This window comes from Sabethes cyaneus, chromosome 3 (assembly GCF_943734655.1).
Source record: "Sabethes cyaneus chromosome 3, idSabCyanKW18_F2, whole genome shotgun sequence".
Lineage (NCBI taxonomy): Eukaryota > Metazoa > Arthropoda > Insecta > Diptera > Culicidae > Sabethes > Sabethes cyaneus.
In genome coordinates, this window is record NC_071355.1 from 60,022,385 (window position 1) to 60,048,415 (window position 26,031).

General features: G+C 41.7%; 1 protein-coding gene across 1 annotated transcript in view; it reads left to right on the forward strand.

The window, feature by feature from the left end:
• LOC128739631 (ankyrin-2-like) overlaps positions 1 to 26,031 on the forward strand; it is a 168,625-nt gene that overhangs the window by 72,767 nt on the left and 69,827 nt on the right. Inside the window, exons 3-11 of the mRNA XM_053835127.1 lie at positions 73 to 525; positions 591 to 1,355; positions 9,880 to 10,083; positions 10,876 to 11,619; positions 11,680 to 11,860; positions 11,922 to 12,189; positions 12,296 to 12,313; positions 12,379 to 12,764; positions 17,690 to 17,901. Of these exons, the coding sequence (XP_053691102.1) occupies positions 73 to 525; positions 591 to 1,355; positions 9,880 to 10,083; positions 10,876 to 11,619; positions 11,680 to 11,860; positions 11,922 to 12,189; positions 12,296 to 12,313; positions 12,379 to 12,764; positions 17,690 to 17,901 (3,231 nt within the window). The remainder of the gene's footprint in view (positions 1 to 72; positions 526 to 590; positions 1,356 to 9,879; positions 10,084 to 10,875; positions 11,620 to 11,679; positions 11,861 to 11,921; positions 12,190 to 12,295; positions 12,314 to 12,378; positions 12,765 to 17,689; positions 17,902 to 26,031) is intronic.

Below are 26,031 nucleotides of genomic sequence, written 5' to 3' on the forward strand. Positions count from 1 at the left end.
CATGATTTATTCCCGTGACCTGATTTTACATACTATGCTAGCCGCTAATGTTCGATGTATATTTTCTTCCAGAATGGCTTGAACGCGTTACATCTTGCATCCAAGGATGGCCACGTGGCTGTCGTATCGGAGCTACTGGCTCGCGGTGCGACCGTAGATGCGGCCACCAAAAAGGGAAACACTGCACTGCACATTGCTTCACTAGCCGGCCAGGAAGAAGTGGTTAAGCTGTTGATTCAGAACAATGCTTCCGTCAACGTGCAATCACAGAATGGCTTCACGCCACTGTACATGGCTGCCCAGGAAAACCATGACTCCGTAGTGCGATTGCTGCTGTCGAATGGGGCTAATCAGAGCTTGGCGACGGAGGATGGCTTTACGCCGTTGGCTGTTGCGATGCAGCAGGGCCATGATAAGGTAGTCGCCGTATTGCTGGAAAGTGATACGCGTGGAAAAGTTCGCTTACCAGCTCTGCATATTGCCGCTAAGAAGGATGACGTCAAAGCGGCCACCCTGCTACTGGAGGTTAGACGAAAACGCATCGGGAATTGTATGAAAAAACTCTTCTGACGCATTGTTTTTCTTTACAGAATGACCATAACCCGGATGTTACATCGAAGTCTGGTTTTACTCCGCTGCACATTGCCTCTCATTATGGCAACGAAGCTATGGCTAATTTACTTATTCAGAAGGGAGCCGATGTCAACTACGCTGCAAAGCACAACATTAGCCCGCTGCATGTGGCCGCCAAGTGGGGCAAAACCAATATGGTAGCTTTGCTGCTGGAAAAAGGTGCAAGCATCGAAAGCAAAACTCGCGATGGTTTGACCCCGTTGCACTGCGCAGCACGCTCCGGTCACGAGCAAGTAGTGGACATGCTGCTCGAACGCGGTGCACCAATCAGCGCCAAGACGAAGAACGGTCTCGCGCCGCTCCATATGGCAGCCCAAGGCGAGCACGTGGATGCGGCCCGCATTCTGCTTTACCATCGTGCACCGGTCGATGAAGTCACCGTCGATTACTTGACGGCACTGCATGTCGCAGCGCACTGTGGTCACGTTCGTGTCGCAAAGCTACTGCTGGACCGCAATGCCGATGCGAACGCCCGGGCTTTGAATGGGTTCACTCCGTTGCACATTGCATGCAAGAAGAATCGCATCAAGGTCGTTGAGCTGCTACTGAAGCACGGAGCGAGCATCAGTGCCACCACGGAGAGCGGTTTGACACCTCTGCATGTTGCATCCTTTATGGGCTGCATGAACATCGTTATTTACTTGCTGCAGCACGACGCCAGCCCGGATGTACCGACGGTTCGCGGCGAAACACCGCTTCATCTGGCGGCTAGAGCTAATCAGGTAGGTTTTTGTGTATGTTTTTAAGCTGCTATCTATGAAAGTTGATGGATTCATTGACGGAGCCTTTCTGGAATATTTTGGCTAAAATTCTGGAGCATAATTGTAATTGTACGAATTACATAAAACATTTTTTTCACTTCTTTGTTGATTTGATATAAATAGTTAACTTTACGTTACGGTAATTTAGGTTTATTTTCAACTACCTGCTCGAATTTTTGAAATCTGGTCATTAAACCAAGCAATATCTTCCTCCATGACATGAATACACGTGTTTTTTTATTTATTTTTATACTGAAAATTAGGTTTGGTTGTTAGGGAAATACAGCAGGAATGTTTTCGTCGGTGGAAATTTGGAGCTGAATGTTGAAAACTGTTTGTTTATTCTTTATTTAGTTTAGTTCACTTTCCAGAATATTGTTTGTTGACGATACTGTCTTTGTAGAATATCTATACAGATAATCCAGTAGTTTTTGATGTTAAGGAAATAATCTCCTGCTGGAAATTTGCCATCGCTTTTTTTCTTATCCTATTGGTCCTATTATTAAATGAAACTAAACTAAGTTTCAGTTTTATGTTACCGGAGCTCGGTTCCACTAGCAACTTTTTCAGCGCCTTTTTAACTGTTCCAACAGTCCGACGAATTGAGCTGCGGAATTCCGTTTTGTTGGAAAAAAGTAACTAAAACAGCGTCCGACATCAGCAGATCTGGCACATAGTGAAAATATTTCCAACTTTTTTAAAACTTGCACACAATCGGTTCCTATCGCTTCATCCACTCTAGTTTTTCCATCATTAGAGATATGCGAGTATTGCTAAAAAGTTTTGCAGTTAGAGTTCATTGAGCCTTGCTCTTTGGCTTATCAACTGTAGCCGTACTGTTATAAAGCCTGCAAGCAACATATCCTGCATAGGGTAACGGCAACAGTTTTCGCCAGGGCAATATTGATATTTGGAATGCCATAATTCAATAATTCAATTCATATTCAATAATTTAAACATAGTTGTGTGCTGAGCCAATATAATATGACTCCAAACCCTTAATGGTTATATAACTCAAATTGGCATTATTTTTAGTTAGTGTCGTCGCACTGAAATGATTTAAACATGATCCACTTTTCGCCATTGGCGAATTTCAATGGACCGTTTCTAAGCACATCGCGGGAACCAGTGATGCGCTTGTTTCTCAATGGAAATCAATTCTGTTTTCATTATTCAACTGAAAATTAATTCAATTTTTCGGAAAAAATATAAATATTAATGAATTGTCAGAATAGAACAAGATACAAACGATGCTTCTGGAGGCGGCGAAAAGTGGAGCATAGAAATTGCGAAACCTGGGTATTGGGGGTCAAAAACTGGTGCCTCAACATGCATAACAAATTTTACATTTACCACATACTTTTTCAAATATTTGGGTTTAAGTTTTATGCTGAAAACGTAACGAAAATGTTTCTGTTTAATGTAGGCTAAAGAATTGTCATCGATGTGGAACTATATGGCAACGAATCTCGGTTTTCTTGTATCACCTTCGCGACAAATGACATGAAAGGTTCGGCCCGTCGTCGTGTCGGCATCCATCGATATCGTTTAGGTTCCCTTCCCACCGAGTTCGAAAACCTAACTCTTAGGCACAGTCAGTCGTCTGATGCTTTGTAGCAGTAATTTAGGCTTTTCACAAGAGTTATGTATGGGAATGGGACACATTTAGAGCAGGTTATTATCTAAAATATTACAACGTTGCATTTTCCCTAGAAAATCCCCACTGTTTTTTCCCTTTCCTACAGAGTCGTATCACAACTGCGCCCATTAATAAGTAATATTGTTGTATGACCCCTATTTGATTTGGTGCTAGTCAGATATCCTGTCACAATTAAGGAATGATGAACATGTGTTGACATAACACATGAGGCCCTCGGAAGCCTTTTCCAAATATTGTCATCCTTTGATAGAACAACAGGTCTTATGAATCTCGTATGTCCTTTTCTAGCAGTGTCCACGTTTCGTGCCCGTAGAGGACAACGGGTCTAATTAGCGTTTTGTACAGTGTGCACTTTGTACGGGGGCTCAAATTTTTCGACCGCAAGTGTTTATGGAGTCCGTAGTAGGCCCGACTTCCGCTGATAATACGTCTTTTAATCTCACGGCTGGTATTGTTGTCCTCTGTTGCCAGCGAGCCAAGGTATACGAACTCGTCGACTACCTCGAACTCATCCCCGTCGATTACCACGGTACTGCCCAAGCGTTCCCTGTCGCGCTCGGTCTCGCCCGCCAGCATATACTTCGTTTTAGACGTATTTATCTTCAATCCAATCTTCTTTGCTTCGCGTTTCAGTCTGGCGTACTGATCTTCCACCGCCTCAAATGTTCTGCCGACAGCATCCTCGTCGTCAGCAAAGCAGATAAATTGACTGGATTTATTGAAAATCGTGCCCCGCATTTCGATCGCCGCTCGTTTTATTACACCTTCAAGCGCAATGTTGAATAGCAGGCAGGAAAGACCATCTCCTTGTCGAAGTCCCCTGCGAGATTCGAATGGGTCCGACAATCCACCCGAGATTCTCACACAGCACTGGATCCCATCCATCGTAGCTATGATAAGTCTAGTAAGCTTACCCGGAAAGCCGTTTTCGTCCAAAATTTTCCATAGCTCTTGTCGGTTTACGCTATCATATGCGGCTTTGAAATCGATGAACAGGTGGTGCGTGGGGACTCGGAATTCGCGGCACTTCTGGAGGATCTGCCGCAGGGTGAAGATTTGGTCCGTTGTAGACCGACCCTCCATGAAGCCGGCCTGGTAACTTCCCACAAATCTATTGGCTATTGGCGATAGTCGATGAAAGAGGACTTGGGACAGCACTTTGTAGGTGGCATTCAGGATAGTGATGGCTCGGTAGTTCTCACAATCCAGCTTATCACCTTGCTTGTAGATAGGGCAGATAACCCCGTCTTTCCACTCCTCCGGTAGTCCTTCCGAATCTCAAATCTTGACAATCAGTTGATGCAGACTTGTCCGGGCCCATTTTAATAAGTTCCACTCCAATGCCATCCTTTCCCGCTGCTTTGTTGTTCTTCAGCCACTGGATGGGTTCTTTAACTTCCCTTATCGATGGGGGTGGCACATCTTCGTCGCTTGCTGCACCAATGTGGTCACTTCCTCCACTATCATGGTCTACCGCCTGCACGCCATTCAGGTGTTCATCGTAGTGCTGCTTCCACCTTTCGATCACCGCACGGTCGTTAGTCAAGATAACTCCTTCTTTATCTCTGCACATTTCGGCCCGCGACACGAAGCCTTCGCGAGATCCGTTGAGTCTCTGATAGAACTTCCGTGTGTCGTGAAAGCGGTACAGCTGTTCGAGTTCTTCGCACTCCTTCTCCTCTTGGTGGCGCTTCTTCTCCTTGAAGAGTCGGGTTTGCTGCCTCCGCTTCTGTTTGTATCGCTCCACATTCTGACGGGTGGCTCTACGCAGCATTTGAGCAAGCGCTGCTTTCTTCTCAGCCAATATCTTCTGGCATTCCTCGTCAAACCATTCGTTACGTCGATTCGGTGCCACACTGCCTAGGACGTTCTCCGCTACGCTGTTAATGGCTGATTTCACGACATTCCAACAGTCCTCAAGAGGGGCTTCATCCAGCTCATCCTCTTCCGGCAGCGCAGTTTCGAGAGATAACGCGTAGTTTTCGGCGACCTCCGGTTGCTTCAGTCGCGCTAGATTATACCGTGACGGGCGGCGGTATCGTATGTTGTACACAACAGATAGTTTTTGACATTCCCACACTTGCTTCCATTTAGATGTGAAGGTTTCAAGCTCATTGAGAACTGTGTTGCTATTTGAAAATATACAGAACTTTGCAAATATGTACATCCTCTCTAAAACAGATTGAATAATGGCGTGAATTTCTGCTTGAAATACCGTTAGACGGTGTCCCAAAAATAACCGAAGAAAGTCCGTCGAATCGCAATCTGAAATAAAAAGTTGGTGATTTTTTCAAAATTTATAGACGTTCATACCCCCTTAATATCATCAAAACACCTCCCGGCAAAATCTGGCCAAAACTTCAGAGTAACTTTGGTATAGAATGAGTTTTCTACTCACTATTGCCAGTGTTGCGTAGCTCGCACTAATTTCCTCACACACGTGTACTCGTTTTAACGAGCACACCACACCGGCATAAGCATTAAGCATCGCATCGGACGCCGGCTCGAATAATGTCATGCACTGCGACCAGTTTTTGCGAAGAAGAAAAGAAAAAGTAATGCAAAATCTGTATCCCAGGGTGCCGCTTGCCCTCACGGGGAGCTGTCTGCTCACGAATTGTTTGCCTCATGAGTAAGCTATGCAGAAAGATGCTACACGGCTGCGCGTTCGCGAATATGTAGGTAGCAGAATATCTGCACACAGCAACAGTGCACAGTAGCACTCTTCCTTACAAAGCTTGGCCAAAAGTCAAAAGCTACTTCAAATCGGCTGAAAATAACATCTTTAACTAATTTTGGGACACTGATTTCAAATTAGGGATCAAAAATCTAAAAAATTGATCACTCATAAGGGTGGTTCACACACTTAAAAACAATGTTTTAGATTTTTACTTGTTTTATTGTTGTTTGTTGCTTTTTAAGATGGAAAATTTTTATTTGCCCTTGAAAGCACAAAAAACTTATATCATGATGCGTTAGGCTGGTTCATAAACCGTCCATAAATTTAAACCGGTTCAGTAGTCCAACACCCAGCTGGCATTTTTATATGTATTTTAAGTAGTAGTAGGGGAAAGCCACCATCATTTCAAGGACTTGCCAATGTATGTGGGTAGAATTACAGTAGATCCAAATTTGATTATCAAATGAATTTCACACTAATGCTGTTACAGAAGGGCCAAAAGCGATTGGGCAGACCCACAAGCAGAGGCACTTGTGCGCATTCCGGGGTTATAAGAGTCGCCTTCCAGCATTAGGATCCTTCCATGTAATAATCAATTTCGCTGTACCAACTTTAACCCACGTGATGATTTGTTTGTTTTGAATTGAGAAGTGCCATATTTGCTTCAGACCTTAAGGATTCAGGTTGGCAATCCACTCCATCATCCAGCCTTCCACATTTATGATTTCAATAATAATACTGTTAATAATATGATATTAAGATGAAATGTTGTATATATAGGTAAAAATAGAACAATCTCACCAGCAGTCTTTCGTATGAAATAAAGTAGCGTCCTTTGAGGTTCCATAAGTGCTTCTAATAGTTAATTTAATTTTTCATTCTGGTATCCATGTGCAGTATTAAAACTCGTTTTGGCCAAAGTTTTTACTGTATAGCAGTAGATGTTTCATAAGCTGTATTTCAAGTATATATTCCAGGCATTTTTATATGTATTTTAAGGTCAGAAATGAGAAGTACGTACTGATATGTATTGAGGAATAATTTTAAACGATTCACTTATATAAGTACACTGAGCAAAAAATTTGTCCGTACAGTATGGCCTGTTTTTGGTAGCCACAATTGGTAAATTGGCCATGGTAAATTGATAGACGAGTTATTGCTGGACAATTATGAATTTTTGGGACCGCTCTAACTCAGAAAGAGGTGCCCTAAGTACACTCTAGGCACAAAGCTCCCTTTCAATGAGGAGAACGTGCTGCTCAAGCCACAAGTACTGATACTGAAGTACAAAGTAAAAAAGTAGGGGTCTAAATTTTTCCGAAAAGAAATTACTATACAAAATTTGAATAAAACCGGAGCATTTTCAAATAGGACTTTTTCACGGAATTGCTGAATATGTATGCATACTCATACCGATACCACACATATGCACACATCCATACATGTATGAATACACAAAATAATCGGTTTATCGGAAAAGTATGGAAAAGTAGTAATGATGTATAACACTAACCTTTTTGTAACTTTATTGTGTTGAAAAGATAATTTTTATAATGATTTCATTCCTGATATGGAAGAGGAAATCATTCCTTCATATAACGAGAAGAATTTACTTCCAACATACCCGCCAAAAAATTGATATTACTTCCTTAGCGCAGCAATGCCACTAAGTTTTTCTAAAAGCAGAGAAAATTTTTCGTAAGATACATTTAACGTGATCATTTTTTGGCGTTTCCCGCGATTACTTTCTTGATCGCTGAATATTGGTGTTGTGTTTATTATACATTTTGTATGGAAGAACAAAATATCATTCATTTGTCAAAAATTCATTTTAACTTCAAACTGGCTAAAATTTTCACGTTAACTTCTAAAACTATTCCAGACAGAGACAATGATAAAACTATAATAATGGCGAAAACTTGAAATAGGGTTTTTGACTTTTGGCCAGCTTTGCGCCATAGTACAGCGGCTATTTGTCGTACACTTGTGTCAGTGTCGTAAGCGTTGGATGCTAAGCTTCTTATACTAGCAAGCGTGAGAGTAGGCATCGTTTACTTCTCTCTCGATTTGCAACATAGACTGTTGCCAGTACACTTTAGGTGTCCATTATCTTACTCGTGATGAAAAGATTGTAGTACCAATCTATCGCAGCTGCAAATCCATCTTTAAGTAATTATCCAGACAACACAAGATCGTAATAGAAAGTTTACATTAAATCGTATGCATGTCAATTTTAGATTGGAATTGTATAATGATTAGAGTATGTCAGAACAAAGTGAACAAGAAGTTGTTTTGCAGTCGTGCGTGTCCTCATACACTCAAGTCGCTTTTTACGGGAAGGATACGTTCCGTGTAAATCAAAATCGCGTAAAAAACCTGCGTAAATTCTTAAATCCGCGTAAAAAAAACCAAAAATTCGTGTAAAAAACCTTTGTGGATTTCAATACAACACGAATTGAGCACATCCGCGTAAATTCTGAAAATCGCTAAAAAAACCGCTTAAATTCCGAAATTCGCGTAAAAAACCGCGAAAATTCCAAAATTCGCGTAAAAAGCGACTTCAGTGTATACAACTCATGACCGTGAATTATAAAGTAGTATATAGGCTTGTAATCTTAACTTATATCTCAATCATATATTCAGAAGTATTCAGATGCGTGTTCTTAAACCCGCTGTATAAAATGTAAGACAGAATTTCAAATAGTTGTTAAAATTTTCGCACGTTTATTGCCTCCACCTTAGTGTTTGTATGTTCTTATATGGTTTGAAATACATATAACTGTTTCGTTCAGATATGATTTTGTATACTCAGTTGCAATCGAGATATACAAACCAAATTTTTTACTGGGTAGCTTCTGTGCAAATTAATCTGCGAAAACAAATCTAAACATGACAAAAACATCTACCATAGCTATGTTCAGTGTGTTTTGTCGTTGGTGTACTTCGTCAGACTCAAATTGAATTATATACTTTATAGCAGTGGCCTTTTAACCCAATGCCCTTCTGACATACAAAAAAAAACTTTATAGCGCGTGTTCATGGTACCAGTTTCTGCTTAAATATCCTGTTTGGTAACTTGTAGTCATGCACGGTGCTGTAGCCGCCTCGCAGATGGATCCTTCGGGCGATGTTCGGGCTGGCACCGTATTTTCTAGCGAGGTTCCAAACCGAGAGTTCTGGGTTTGCTTGAATTGTTTCTAATATCTTCCACATTCTAGAACCGACCATTAGAGGCGCTACTGTAAAATAAATCATATCATCTTCTGGATGTTAAGTGGACCCAGCTTTATTAGGACAATACTGTAACGAAATTATTATTTTAACTTTATCTTCTAACTGTCGATGTCTTTGGTTATGTGCTAAAAAATAATGCTCAAAAAATAATCTTAAACTTTCAAAAGTACCTGTAACTGGAAAGGTCGAAAAAATCCTAGTATGGTACGTTAAGGCTGTCTAACCGGTACTACCGGTCAATTTTTGAATACCAGAATACGGATTATGGAATGGCATAAAACCAGTATTTTCGGTATCTTTCTTCTTTCGACATTTTTTAAAACTTTGCTTCAAAAATACGTCTGCTGCAAAAATACGTCTGTCGGAAAAAACTCAAAATAGCTCCTACCAGTAGTGAAGGACTACCTATCAGTAGAAAACGATTGTTTGACACGTTTCGAAAAATTCGTCAGACTTCTATAGAAGCGGAAAGAGTTTTTTTAATGTTTTTTAATGAAAATTGGATCACTAAGCGTGTTGTGAGCCAGTTGAATTTTTACTTTGTTAAGCTAAAATTTGAAAAATGAAGGCTTTTACAGGAAAAGACCAACATTTCCTTTAACTCGGAATAATTTGCTAATACCGGTATTTATATAATAGACTTAACTAATGGTCGCAGTGGTTCAAGGCTTTTACGAAATCAATCATTATCGAACGTTTCGATGGTGTGTTTCACACGTTCTAAATAAACTTTAATTATTTTCGCGATATGAGTGTATGCTCGTTCAGTTTTTACCCTTTCAGTTTAATTCAGTTTTTTTCTCAATTCGGCCAACCTGTGAATTAAGCATAAAAAATTAATTAAAACCTATATTTCGACTGCCGTCATGACCTCTCTACTATAATTGTACTATATTTCCTCTCGCCAACAGACCGACATCATTCGCATCCTGTTGCGTAACGGAGCCCAAGTCGATGCACGGGCCCGGGAACAGCAGACACCGCTGCACATCGCATCCCGGCTCGGTAACGTGGACATTGTAATGCTGCTGCTGCAGCACGGCGCCCAGGTCGATGCCGTTACCAAGGACATGTACACTGCGCTGCACATCGCAGCCAAGGAGGGCCAGGATGAGGTAAAGAATCTGGTAGCTAAGAAACTGATGGATCACATAGATACGGTTTATCTGATGCAATTGTTCTGGATCAGACACCAGGAGTACTTTATCTAGACAGGGGCGCTCGTTTCTTTTTCTGTTTATGTTTTATAGTTATAGCAAAATAATATGCAACTTTCGAAACGCAACAAAACGAAACCATCGGTATTTAATGTAACGAAATACGGAATGTTCAGTAGCTGGACACGAATATTTCGACAAACGAAGCACGCACACAGCTGACATATAAGCTTGTACAATAGCGCAAAAATTGTTAAATGTTGGATAATATCAGTCTTTAATTTAGTCCAATTATACTCATAATTTGTTCGGCCTTTTAATTTCTATTTTCAATAAATGTTCACTTACTCGTAAAATGCCTTTTATGTTTATTTATATTTATGTATTCATCCCCATTGTCTTCTGCTTATGAGATTAGTTTCGGTCATAATATTATTATTGAGCGCATCGTTTTCAGCAAAGTTCTTCAAAATTGAAGGGAAGCCTAGCGAAGGTAGTTATATTTTTATTTTCATCATTTTTTGAGTTTTCAATAGCAGCATGCTTGCGACTTTAGAGACACTAAAAATACTAATCGTAAACTAAACTATACTGTGATTGAATGCTAAACCAAAAATTCACTAGACTCCCTAGTTCAACTAAACAATCTCAAACTTTCGGCATTGCATCAGTCTGGTCGAGTAACAGACATATAAATTTACAATAATAGCATGCGAACAACTAAACCTCAAACAAACTCTATCGTTTCAGGTCGCCGGAGTACTATTGGAGAACGGTGCCCAGATTGACGCTGCCACTAAGAAAGGATTCACTCCATTGCATCTTACTGCCAAGTATGGCCACATTAAAGTCGCCGACCTGTTGTTAACCAAAAATGCACCGGTCGATGCTCAAGGCAAGAACGGTGTTACACCACTTCATGTTGCTAGTCATTACGATCATCAGAACGTTGCACTGCTGTTACTCGAAAAAGGAGCTAGTCCTCATGCAACGGCCAAGAACGGTCACACACCGCTACATATTGCTGCTCGCAAAAATCAAATGAACATTGCCACCACACTGCTACAATATGGTGCACAAGCCAATGCAGAGAGCAAAGCTGGATTCACGCCACTACATCTGAGCTCGCAGGAAGGCCACCATGAAATGTCGGCACTGCTTCTGGAACATAAGGCCAATCCGGATCATCAAGCACGCAACGGACTGACTCCGATGCATCTCTGCGCCCAGGAGGATCGTGTCAACGTCGCCCAGGTTCTTGTTAAACATGGAGGCGATGCACATGCCGCCACGAAAGCTGGATACACTCCGCTTCATGTGGCCTCTCATTTTGGCCAAGCCAACATGGTACGCTATCTGCTGCAACAGGGCGTAGATGTAAACGCCGCAACCGGAATCGGTTATACACCACTGCATCAAGCTGCTCAGCAGGGTCATTGTCACATCGTCAATATATTGATTGAAAATCAGGCTGACCCCAACGCGGTCACCAATGTGGGTATCATAAAACTTACTAATGAGTTGTTTTGATTGACGATTCGATTACCGTTTCAGAATGGACAAACCTCGCTGAAGATTGCCCAGAAGTTGGGCTACATCAGTGTTCTTGACTCATTGAAGTCGGTTACCGAAACCAAGACAACACCGGAGTCACAGCCAATCGACGAAAAATATCGGGTCGTTGCTCCGGAGGCAATGCATGAGACATTCATGTCAGACTCCGAAGAAGAAGGAGGTTTGTTTCTACGAACTGCTCAGTTAAACATTGACTGTAATGCATCCATTTTTGTTCACAGGCGAAGACACCGTTCTATCTGATCAACCGTATCGCTATCTAACCGTGGATGAGATGAAATCTCTGGGCGATGATTCGTTGCCGATCGATGTCACTCGTGACGAACGTCATGACACAAACCGAATGGCACAAAGCAGCGAATCGCACCAGTTTCCGCCGACTGCCATGGAAGATTCCATCAGCCCACAGCACGCTTCCATGGTTCAGTCTGGAATTTCAGTTACTGATTTCGCGGATAACATCAACATCGAACGACAGTCCCACGTCGGGTAAGTAAACGCAACTTGTTCCCTGTTTGCATCGTTGCATTGCTTAAGGTCTAACACAATAACACCCTAACACGCTGCTGGATTAACCTGTTCATCCTTACCGCAGAAAACTACACTGGAAGAAGTGAGTACTCAAATGTACATGCCCGGGTTGATAACTAATGTATTTTTCTCAACTATGTCATGCAGCTTCCTGGTTTCCTTCCTGGTGGACGCTCGTGGAGGAGCGATGCGTGGCTGTCGTCACAGCGGAGTTCGCATTATCGTTCCGCCCCGTTCGGCTGCTCAGCCGACGCGGATCACCTGCCGCTACGTGAAGCCTCAACGTACGATGCACCCGCCACCACTGATGGAGGGAGAAGCCCTGGCCAGTCGCGTTCTGGAACTGGGTCCGGTCGGTGCCAAATTCCTCGGTCCGGTCATCATGGAGGTACCGCACTTTGCTTCGCTGCGTGGCAAGGAGCGTGAAATCGTCATTCTCCGCTCGGACAACGGAGAAACGTGGCGCGAGCATAACATTGACATGTCCGACGAGATCGTGCATGACGTGCTGAACGAGTGCTTCGAGCCGGAAGGTAAGAGTCCGAAGGTTGGGGAACATGTAGTTAGAGTTTTTAGGTTATGTAAAACATTTACATATGGATCAAAGCTTCCGAATTTGAATTTGATGAAATCGACTCGTTTGAAAATGGCTCTCGAATGACACGGGCCTGCTACATTAGAAGTTTCAGGTTCAATCTGAAATGAATTTTTCTAGAATTGATGTGTAGAATTGATTTTCCGTACATTTTAAATATGATGTACATATGCTTTTATTGGTTACCTGAGTAATACCTAATAAAATAAATACGCCCTTTATAAAAGTGATACTTGAGCCTAATAATTGTGCCAAATTCTGTTAAAGGTGCATATATCCTCTTATCAAAAAAGACGTTTAGAAAAAATAATTCAAGTTTTGTCATTTATCTCTTACACATAAAACGGCTAAAATATGAAAATTACAGAAAAATGTGTTGTTCCGCCTTCATAAAATCGTAAATATCTTAGCAAGATTTGAACATACGTCCATACTTTCTTCGGCAAAGTTGTTCGTCATAAAATTTCCCATCGATACAGCATAGTTACATTGCTCTGAGATACTGTTCGATACCCTGTTTTGACGTTTATTTAAATTAAATTTAGAAAATCCCAAATTTTGCCAAATTCAATAAATTACTTTGATTAAATATGACTCCAGACATACCACCATAACTTTTTTATGGATGTATCAGAACTTATTGATTGTGAAAAAATAGTTAAGTACCTTGTTCCACCTACTTTAACATTTCTAAAAATGTTTCTTTGAAATTACTCCTGAAAAGTGGTATTTTTTCATAAAACTCAAATGTGCGACCCCTAAATCGCGTCAACCAATGTTGACGCTATATAAAAGTTTTGTTGTGATACCATAAGCTATCATTTGAAGGGCGAGCCCCCGGGTTTTCTGACATCTACTGGGTATATTTGATATTAGAGTGATTATATACAGAGTGGCGACATGTCATCCCAAAAGTATGCAATGCTCTAGCAAAGCTTATTTTCTTTCTCTTTCCTGCATACGCGTTGGATTGGTCGTCTGCTCGATTGGAATGACACTGACAGATAATTATCATTCCAATTTTGACATTGTCGCCACTCTATATATAGTCACTCTATTTGATGACTGTTAAAGGGGATAGTGAGAGTTATGTCTGTTTGTCTACGGTAGCAGTGTATGTGCACTCAAGGCTATCAACCGTATGCTATACACGTCGAGGCCGTCTTTCGCTCCTGAACATTAGGCAGTTAGACAACCTGCAATCTGCCGAGAACTATACGGATGAGGTACTGGTGATTCTATCCTTAAAGACCGCTGGGGCAGAATACGCTTGGTCATCGGAGAAGCCCGATAATGCTAATAATAGTCTCGAGCGGACCTATGCAGGGTATCCAAAACATGGCGTGAATATCATCATCGAAGATGCAAATGCGTAGATTGGAAGGAAGGAGTTCTTCCGTCCTGTCATTGATTGGAAGACAGCCTTCTGAGACTCATAAATTTCGCCGCGGTCAGAGGAATTGCCATTCGGAAACACACCTGGATGCATTCAAATGGGGACTATAGCTCTAAGATCGATCATGTCTTGCTTGATGGTCGACACTTTTCGGATGTCATCGATGTAGGGTTTTTTCGGGGACCAAATATCGATTCTGTCCACTATCTCGTCGTGTGTAAGATTCGCACCGCGTTGTCGAACGCGGCGATGGCTCGCACCGAGAAAACGCTACGTTTCAACATCCAGCGATTGGCGATAGATGGCGTGGCAGCAGAATATGCAAGAAAGCTTGATCAACGAATCGCAGAACAGCAGGAAGAAATGAAAGATATAAGTGGACTGTGAAGGAACCTCCATGACGCCATTGAAACAACTGCGAGAGAGGTGATTGGTGCGATGCGCGGGAGACAGATGAAAAGAATCAGGCTAGGAGTCGCATGCTCAGAATTGCGAAAGGTATAAAAAGACTGCGGAACAAAGCACGTAATATTAAAAAAACGCGAGTATGAGGAGCACTAGCTCGCCGGCGTAGAGAGATTCACCTGCAACGGCACACAGAGTTTCTACAAAGTGGTGAAGAGCAGGAATTGTGCCACGTCTGTGATAATGTGCGACGATAACGCTAGCAACCTGCTTACTAACAAAATGGCGGCAGTAGCAGCCAGGTGAAAGGAGCACTTCTAAATGTTGTTGAATGGAGAGGTACACACGGAGATCAGCAGAAACTGGATAAAAATTGTGATCGATGGCCAAGCTGTGCAGCCACCAACACAGGAAGAGTTTAAAAACAGTATGGCTCTTGAGAAGGACGGTATCCCGGCTGATCTTCTAAAAGCGGAGAGCGAGCGGCTATAAGAAGCAATCCACCGGATCATTATCAGGATTTGGGAGAAAGAACAAATACCGAAGAAGTGGTTGGATGGCCTCATTTACCCTATTTTCAAAAAGGATGTTGACTCGAGTGAAAGTGGAGGGGACATTGCTCAATTCTGCCTATAAGGTGCTTTCCCGTATCATGTTATGTAAACTGATACCGTTAGCGGAGTCCTTCGTCGGCGAGTACCAAGCTGGTTTTCGTGAGGGTCGCCGCATCAGTCACTAGACAAGCTCTGGAGGTACAACTTGCAGGTTCATCATCTGTTTGTGGACTTTAAGGCAGAATACGATTCAGTCAAACGAAATGAGTTGTGGCAGATAATGTTAGTAAATGGTTTTCCGACGAAACTTTTTACGCTGATTCGTGCAAGGCCGGATGGATCAAAATCATACGTTAGAATAGCGGGGGTGAGACTTCAGCCGCTCTCGAGATGCACTCTTTACCCTGAAATTCAAAATTGCCTTGTAAGTTGCAATACGAAGAGCAAATATGGAAAGGAACGGCATTATCTTCACGAAATCTCACATGCTTTTTGGTTTTGCGGATGTAATTGGTACCATCGGAATCAACCATAGAGCAGTGGAAGAAGCCTTTAAGCCTTTTAAACGAAAAGCAGCGAGATAGGGATTCACCATTAACACCACCAAAACGAAGTCCATGGCTGCTGGAAGGGACGTGAGAGTCCAAACGGTGTTGCTGCCGAAGTGGAGCTGGATGGGGAACGATATGATGTAGGTAAGGAATTCATATACAGGGATACCTCGATATAAGACAACCTCGTTATAAAACAACCTCGATATAAGACAATTCGATAAAAGATAATTTTTGTTATATCGAATAAATCGCTTTGACATAGCTGGTAACGACTCGAGCAAATTTTCCATTCCAAAAGCGGCGCCATAAAGATGTTCATTACTTCAAAATAATCCAAAAAATTGTAAACAACTAATTGCGCAAACAAAATTAAATAGTTCAGAAAACGTAAACACACAACACAGAGCAAAATTGGCGACTGCTAATGCCAAGTTATTGTGAAAAAATGATGTACCTGTACCTTGGTACGCTCGTGACATGTGGCAACAACGTAAGCCGCGAGGTGAAACGACGAATTGCAGCCGCGAAATGGGCTTTCTACGGATTATGTAGCCAGCTGAAGTCTCGAAGTTCGCAAATTCGCACAACACTGGCGCTCTGCAGAACATTAATCCTCCCGGTGGTCCTGCACAGACATAATCATGGACGCTAAAAGAAGCTGACCAACAAGTGCTTGGGGTTTTAAGCGTAAAATTCTGCGATCAATACTTGGTACCAAAATGGAAAACGGAGTGTAGCGCAGACGCATGAACCACGAGTCGTATCAAGTATACGAATATGCTGATATAGTGAAGGCAGTATAATGTTGCAGGCCAAGGAGTAGCCAAAGCTATTTTCAGTAGAGAATCAGGAATAGACTTCGGGACAGACCCCGCACTGGATGGATGTGCGCTGTAGAGAACGATGCACGGTCAGGTGGTGTTCGAGGGAATTGGAGAACGGCAGCTCCGGACCGATAGTACAGGAGGGCCATAATTTGTGCGGCGCAGCATCGATGACGGACCGTCGCCAATAAAGTAAGGAAATAAGTAAACCCCAGCTATTGTGAAGCTACCAGTGAAGCTACTTACTTTTGAAGGCATCTTTGCCGTGATCGATTAGAAGGTGCTGCTGATGGACGTGGAGTACAAACTGAAAGCGGAGAGTGGCGAAGGCCCATGAATACCGAACTACAGACACTGTCTGGAGAGATCCTGATCGATACGTCTGATGAAAGTCAGTAGCCGGGCGAGGCATGTCATAAGGATGCCGGACGAAACTACGGCAAGTACTGTTTAACAGCACCGACACTAGGCACAGAAGAGCCTGCATGTGAGATAGCTTGACCAGATCGAAAGTGACCTCCACTCGCGTAAAGGTACTGCATATAAAATTTGCCTCTTGGTTTTACATGCGAATTTGGGAGTTGTTTGACTCAAAACGATGCAATGTTTGTCAGCCTTATTCTTTATTCCGACGGGTTTTAATTTCGATCTAGTTATTTGCCCTTTTGATTTTGCTGACGGAATACGGAATATTATCCTTTCGATCGAAAAACCTCTGTTGTACTTTTGCTATTTTGCTTAAAACATAATAAAGACCATCTAAACTTTACTTAGGCATTGAACAGCTTAGCTTCTAATTTCAGAATTCAAAAAACCGGTTATAATTAGTATTGTAATATATCGCTTTCTACAATAATTGTGATATATTGATCATTAATTTAACATAAAAATGACAAATGTATACAGCTGGTTCAGGAACGTTTAACAAATGAATGAATGTAATATTTAACCTAAATGGGATGACAACATATTACGCAGTTTTCTGCATTTTTTCACAGCGAAGCCCGTATTTCACTACGAAATTCCTTTACTTATTACAAGCTAGTAGAAAAGTGCATTATTTATTTTGAATATATTCGATCCAAACCTAATTCAATTATTTTAAACTTGTTGTTCATGTACCTTTACAGATCTTGCCCAACTGGACGAACTTGGCGGTGGCCGTATCTGCCGTTTCGTGACATACGACTTTCCACAGTACTTTGCAGTCATTTCCCGCATCCGCCAGGAGGTGCACGCCATCGGACCGGAGGGCGGTATGGTATCCAGCACGGTCGTACCGCAGGTGCAAGCCGTTTTCCCGCAGGGAGCTCTCACCAAGAAGATCAAAGTCGGTTTGCAGGTAAATTTGTTTAAACCACGCAAGGGGGTTGCGCCCGAAAAATTGCGAAAAATCAGTGTCAATCATGTGCCGAAAAAGAAGCGCTTTTCTCTGATCTGGTAAACCGAGCAAAGGCCAAACGTATGACGAGGAAACTTCAAAGCGGTTTAGAATCAAGGCGTTCCTAACGAAAAAAAGCTGCATTGGATTTTGGCTTAAAACGATCAGGGTAGCCTCCAGGGACATTTGGAATTGTGTTCATTTTTTTGGCTGACTTTAGTTGTGCTGATTTATGATAGTTAAACCTTCGAAGCTGCATGATATCAGAAATTTTGAAAGTTAATGCCAACTCCATCCTGGCTTTTATGACAAGTTTTGTAAACCTTATTGCTCATTGAATGAAGTGTAGTTTCTTGACGACAAGTATTTAGTATTTTTTCTTATAGGTACACTGAAACTTATTGACAAGATAAATACGTTACTATGAATTTAAAAAACCAAGAGTGATTGCGAGTTTACATTATAATTGTTCGGTTTGTTCAATCTAAAATTATATTAGCAAGTAATCAAATAGCGAAACAGCTTACGCATTTTACATCCAAACGGAAACAACGACACGATATCTCTAGCTCTATCATCTATCAAGTATATAGACACCGAATAGAATCAAACGTAGCCGACAGAAGTGATGGAGTATTTTGTTACATTTCTCACCAAATGTAACGATAAATTTTCATCTTCTTCCTTGTCGAATAATCTCATAAAATATGTGCAATTTCAAATACTGATATGAGCAACCGAATTCATACTAACGCCGGCAATCGGATCATTTTCTCTGTGCACCGCAGCATTAATAACATCCATATTCACACGAGCAAACAGTAGCATACTCTTTATCATCCTTTTAACTTGCAGCTAATTAAATAATAAATGAATGCCAAAGAATTACCAGGAAAATATACTTGCGAACTAATTCCATATTGTTTTAAAATATTTCCGATCTCATCTAAAACTTATATGAAATCAAACTTAACTAATTAATCATAGCTGACATAACCAAATCAGATAAATACTTGCTCGATTTTGACAGTTCAATTGTGCTAACGATGAGTGCAGAATAATTATAGAAACCACAATTCAAATTGCTTGCCTACTCTAGAGAGTGCCCAATAAATTTAGTTCTTTTGAAGAAAAACCTGACTTTAAACTGAATTGTTTCATTTTTTGTGCTTTGGTTTTTGCGCCAGCAGATTACTGCTTCTCGATCAAAAATTTCTCATCCCATCTGAAGACTGAAGGCAATCAAAACAAAAACAAATCTTGGAGGCAGGGTTGTTGTGGAGACAATTTTTTTAAAAAACAGTAATTCCTAGTTGTTCGACCAAATTGACTAATACGGAAAGCCTAACTGAGATTACCCCCCGAAGAGTTGATTCAAAATTGCTAAATTTATTGGGCATCATGACATGCTCACGCTCGAAAATGCCAATAGATAAGATCCCGTAGCCGAGCTAAACAGAGATAGCACTAAAGTAAACATTGAACACTAATGAGTAATAAGAAAAAACCTAAATACTTTGAGCTTTTCTGTCAAGTAATAGCAATAGTATTCCGCATCATGTTTCGTTTTACTAAATCGTACGCCCTTTTGTTTGCGCCATTCAGTCAACCTTCAGTTTCGCTTTCACGTTGCAACTATCTATCAGCATTTTCATTAGTCTATGTAACACAGTTTAATTTATTGTTTTTATCCGCTTCTCCTTAACCAACTAGTACTAATGTTATTCGCTGGTGTCATATCATTTCACTGTAAATATGTAAATACTTTTGTTCATGAACACATGGTCAAACAGCGACAACAAAAACTAATAACGCCTTGCTTCTAAAAATTTGTTTATGTTTTGATGGTAGCTGGTTCGAGGTTCTGATTTTGCCTATATCACAACATAATTTTTCCTTTACACAAGGTAACGCAACGATGACAAAGTACGAAGCTTCAGTTGTTTGCATAATGACATTCGTTAGACAATAATGATTGTATTGCAAAGTTATGTTTGTACTGTCGCAAAAGACACAAATACGTTACAGGTAAGATTGGGTTCGTGAATATTATGGTAATCTTGAAATACCCAGGCTATTACAGCCTTTAAATTTTATTGCACAAAAAACGTAAAGCTTTTGGGATAGTTTATTATTGCAGCAGAGAAGAGAACACCCTGTTATAGGCTGGTGGTCCGATTCCATTTTGTAGACTATACTCAAGTTTTGTCCTATAAAAATGTCGCAATTTTTGACGAATCAATTTCACGAAAAATCGGTTAGCCATTAATTCGACCTTTTTGATTTAAATTACTCTTCGCACAGTTTTCGTTATACTGCAAGCAAAAACTACAGTTTTTCGTCATTTTCAGATTCGTTTTCTAAAATGGCGTATGACGAAAGCTATCCAAAAAACTTTTAACGGGTGGCAACTAAAATTGGAATTTTTTTCTCAAGCTGTCAAAAAAAGACAAAGATACATGAAGAAGATCTGATTTACCGATATTAAAGATAGATTACCCATTGTTGAAAAAAAATTAGTGTACATTTGAAATCGGTCCGTAATCGGCAGTTCGGCGAAGCTTTCGTGTGACGTCGAAACAGGAGCGTTGAACGGCCGTCATGTCAGCTTTGCGAGTGCTCTTGATTCTACCAATCAACTGTTCGCAATTCGTGGCTCTCCAGTTATTTTTGTACACCAAAGAACTCAAAATCCCGAAGAAATCTTCGATTGGGCGCACAGAGACAAATTTTTCGGGTTGTGGTTTTTGGGTAAAAATGGGATCGAATGGGTATGCAGGAACAATTGTGTTTTTTGACGTAATGCGATGATGCTCTATCCGGCCAAAACACGTATTGTCCATCTGCATGAGGAGAACGTGCTGCTCAAGCCACAAGTACTGATACCTGATACCATCTGCATGATGTTTTTGTAGAAACGGGATCAAAATTTTTTTCAAACATTCGTCCGGGGCCTCTTAATTGATACCCAAAACAGACGGCTTGTTGTTGAAGAAACGAGAAAAAGAACGATGTCCTTCTGCGTCCATAATTTTGGCTGGTCTTCCACTACCTTGCTTGCGAATAGTTGTTGGGCATCTTAGGATATGTACCGTATACTTTTTGCCGAGATTTCTGTAGCAGTTCGTAGAAGTGTACAACGCGTTCCCGAAGTGCTCCTTATTTCGACGCCAGTTTTAGCAAAACTGAGCAAGCATAAACAAAACAAAAAATAGTAACAAAAAGAGGAGAGAGAGAAAGAGCTAACACATACATACTCTCATTTCTCTCTGAGCTCGTTTGTTTTTGAGCATAAGGGCCGCGAAAAAATTCCAAAACTTTAGTTGCCACCCGTTAGAAGCGAAATCAAATACACGATGCGAACACGATGCTCAACAGTCGTAAGGCCAATAAGACTCAAGGTCGGATATAACTCGCCATCAACTACCTACTTAACACTTCTTGCTGTTCATTAATCACTACTCAATTCCCACTTCTCATCATTCACTACTCGTCTAACAGCATATAGCCGGGGTGGCTCTTACCGTATCCAGAATTCCTCTCCACTGTACTTGGTCCAGGGCTATTCGTCACCAATTCGTTGAGCATTTCAATGCACGCAAGTCGGCTTCAACCTGGTCGGGCTATCTAACACCTCTCCTAATCCTCTATTCCGGGTGCCAATGAGGTTCTTGAAGAGATCGAATTTAACTGCACAGTCGTCCGGCATCCTTTCGACGTGGCCGGCCCACCGTAGTCTCCCAACTTTTACCAGGTGTACGATGGAAATCTTTCCAAATAGTGCCTACGACTCCTAGTTTATACACCCACCCCACTCTCCGCTTTCCGTTTGTACTCCGCCAAAAATAATCTGCCACACCTTTCGTTCAATTACAGCAAGAGCACGTATGTCCTCCGTAAGCAAAGTCACTGTCTCAAGTCTGTAAAGAATTAACGGTCTGATTAGCGTTTTGTACATCGTTAGTTTAGTGCGGTGGCGTATACTCCTTGAACGAAGCATCTTGCGGAGGAAAAAGCAGGCTCAGCTTCCAGCTTGAATGCGTCATTGAATCTCTTTACTCGTGTTATTGTCGGTGGTGACCAGAGATCCCAACTATATGAAGTCATCAACCACTTCCAGTTCATCACCGTTAATAGTCACTGACAGTGGGAGGCGCGCGTTGTACTGTCTGGAGCCTCTTCCTATAATATAGCTGATATTTGACGCATTGATCGTAGCATCCGTTTTTAGTCTGGCGTAGATTGCCCCCGCCGTCCTAAGTTTCTAGTAAAGATGTCGAGGTGGTCCGCGAAGGCTTCGTGGAATAACATACTGGATAGTCCATCTCCTTGTCGCAACACTCTGCGCAATTCGAAGGGACTCGAGAGTGTCCTCGTAGCATGTACACAGCACATCACTTTGATCAGCCGCGTTAGTTTGTCTGGAAAACCGTCCTCGTGCATTAGTTGACATAGTTATTCACGCTCGACAGTATCGTATGCTTTCCTGAAATCCACGAAAATATGATGCGTGGGTACGTTATACTTCCGACTTTTCTGGAGGATTTGTCGAGAGTTTAAATTTGATCCGTAGTAGCACGGGCCTCCATAAAACCTGCTTGGTACTGCCATTCGAATTCTCTTGTTATTAGGAATAGACGACGTGAAAAATCTGGGAGAGCACCTTATATGCGGCGTTGATCAGCGTAATGTTGCGGTAATTACAACAATCTAGCCGATCGTCCTTTTTGTAGATGGGACAAGCCACGTATTCCATCCACTCCTCCGGTAGCATCCCTTCTTCCAAATCCTAGAAATTATCCAGTGTAGTACCGTTGCTAGTGGTTCTTGGCCATCTTTGTAAGTCGATCCTTCCCGGCGGCTCTGTTGTTCTTCAGCTGACCAATTTCTTGCCGGATCTCTTCGAGATTACCCACTACTCAGTTCTCACCAATTGCTTCTATGGTGACCATAGTTACTTCTTGATTTCGATATAATTTGGGTTTTCATCATTGTCAAGTTGCGTGCGATGAGGTTAATATTATTTACAGCCTCGTAGAGTTAGACTGACTTCCGGAAAAGTTCTCCTAGTGTATATAGTTTTCGATCCGTCTTTAAACCTTCAAGGCCCCAACCTTTGCCACAGCACTACTGGTACCGAGCATAATGATTTCAATCGTAATCGCAATTACGTGTATGGTTACTAATCTACACGTAAGAGAAACCTGCAGGTTTCGCTATGTCAAGCACTCTCCGCAGCAGCACAATGCCGAATACAGAGTATAATTTTTACGACTTCTTCGAACTTTCCGGACCGGTGGTTAATGTTGTTATTGAGAAAGAACCAACGAACGTCACTGTCAATCTTCCACATCTTCTTCAGCAGGTTGGTTCGTATCGTTTCAAGAACTTCTCTTCACTCAATTCGGTCCTGGGTTACCCGTTGTCAATTTTTCGAGCGCTTCGACAGTCGCAAATCTGCTTCAATCTGGACAAGCTATCTCGCACGCTAGGTGCCAGCGGGGCCCCAAATACCGTTAGTGCACGTAAGTCTTAAGCAAAAATCTAGATCAGCGTTACGTTGGCACGTGGTGGCATGTTGTATTCCCAACATTTTTGAATGATTTACCATTGCACTGAAATCTGATCCGTAGTAGCGCTGACCTTACGAATTCTGTTGTTATTGGCTCACGTAAGAAGACCTGGAAGAGCACATTGTAGACGGTGTCGATCAACGTTAAGCAGCGGTAATTTCATCAATGAAACTGGACTTATTTCTTGAGTAGTTTCTGGTCCTCCCAAATTCTGAAAACTATCCAATAAAGTGCCTTTACTAGTGGTTCTTCAATATACAGTTGGTACTTGATTCTAGGCTACTCGTCGCTAATTTGTGTACCGTCTCGACGCTCGCAAATCAGCTTCAACCTGGTCGAGCCATCTAGAACGTTGGGCATCTTCATCTATATTCCTGATGCCGGTGACGTACTTGAAGAGAACAAATTTCACTGCAGTCGTCAGGCATCCTTGCGGTGAGGTCGGCTCATTATGGGAATCTCTCCAAGTAATGCCAGGAGCTTGTAATTCACACGTCTGCAGCACTGCCAGCTTTGTGTAGCGGTGTATGCTTTTTGATCTGATCGAAACGTCTTGCGGAGAAAAAAGCAAGCCCGACTTCCAGCTTGAAAGCGTCGTCCAATCTCCTTGTTCGTATTATTGTCGGCGATAACCAGAGATCTCAAACATATGAACTCTTCAGCCACTTTTAGTTCATGTCAGTCACTGTCCGTGCATCTTTTTCTCTGGAGCCTCTTCGTACCATATATTTGGCTTTCGATTGCATAGTCCAATTCTCCCAGCCGACCGTTATTATTCTGGCGCAGATGCAGATTGCCTCCATCATTGCCAAAGTTTTTAGTATAGTAATGATTTCAAGGTCGATCCAGAGTAGCTTTGATCAACCGTGTCAGTTTATCAGGAAAATCGCTCTTGTGTATTATCGGCCATAGCTCTTTGTGCTCGACTGTATCGTATGTTGCTCTGAAATCCACGAAATGCTAGCATTTCTACGTTTGAAGAATTCTGATGGAATTCTGATGAATGCAATCATGAAATCATGAACTTTGAACTTCTGTCAAATCATGACTGAACTACCATATCAAGCAGCACAAAATCATGAATATCATGATATCATGATATCATGATTATTATTCATGGTATATTTTCATAAAGCATAAGCTAGAAACCTGAAATCATGAGTCATTTTGCTCATTTTGGAGATTGAATTTCTATCCGTGCAGCTCTATTTATCTTTAACATTCCGAATTTTCGCTGGAACTCCTCAAGACCTAGTTCATTTCCGTTCCTACTCGTTCTGTAATATCGTCTTCGATGTGATCGTCGAAGAAATCCTTCCACCTGTCTATATATGTCACATTTAGCTGATCTCTTGCGAGATTGGTTCGCCTCCGCAGATGCAAGAGTAATGCTGAATAGTAAGTCTGAGAGTACATTCTCTTTCTGCGGTTCATCCAAGGCCACAAAAATGACTAAGATCTCATCATCAATTGAGAATTGAAGCCTTGTTCAAGTATTATCTTCCTGAGTTTAACTGAATCGAACGTCGCCTTGAAAAACCACAAACAGATGGTGATTCTGCTGGTAGTACTGTCCGATCTTTCCAACGGTCTTGCCGTTTTCAGTGTGCTAATCGCTTTTAACCACCTCCTGTGTTTGTACCTTTGTGCGCCCAGTTAGCTTCGAAGTAAGATGTTAGTCTAATAAACCAGTCGTCATATGTTTGAGTCTCGGCGGTGCGAGGCTTCTGGAGACAGTACGATCGTTGCACTAACCCCGTAAATGTCACGTACTCTAACAACCGGCCGCAAAGTCTATGTCAATAAAGAAAAGTAAAGTCGTAAAGACTTTTATACCCAAGACTTTGCTTTGTGTTCGTACCTTCATAGATTGTTCGTTGCATGCAGCCCTTATCCTCCCTCAATTTTGTTCCGCTTGCTCCTTATCATTCAACAATCACCCTTATTCTGCGAGGCGAGTGACGTGGCTATTTTGCGGTCGCCGCGAATCAGGTGACAATTGTCACTTAGGTGACCGCTTTGTCACCTAGGTGATACGGTTTGTCATTTAGGTGACAGGGGTTTGTGACCTAGGTGACAGCACTCAATTCGATTCGTCGTGGCGAGTCACGGCGAGTGACAATTGTCGTATTGAGTCACGTAACTCGCAGAATAAGGGTGAACGTCTTAAGGTGCGCTTCTACTTGGAAATGACAAAGTGCGCATCGTTAAAAATAGCAGGCGTAGAAATGCCACTTAGGTAAGTTCCAACGTCCATGCAAAAAGCACTCATTTTTCAACAGAACATGTTTTGCACTATGGTCACACCACAGCGCTCGAGTGATGCTTCGAGTGTCGAGTATAAAGCCGTACAAATGTAAAAATCTTATAGTGTTAAACCCTACAAATATAAGTTACTACGCAACATGCATAACAGAAGGTGTCTTAATGCGCAAGCAAAATGAGTAGGACGATGTGTTTAAAGGGTTTTCTTCTACATGTCACGTCAGTTCGTCAGTCGTTCACTTTTACACAAATT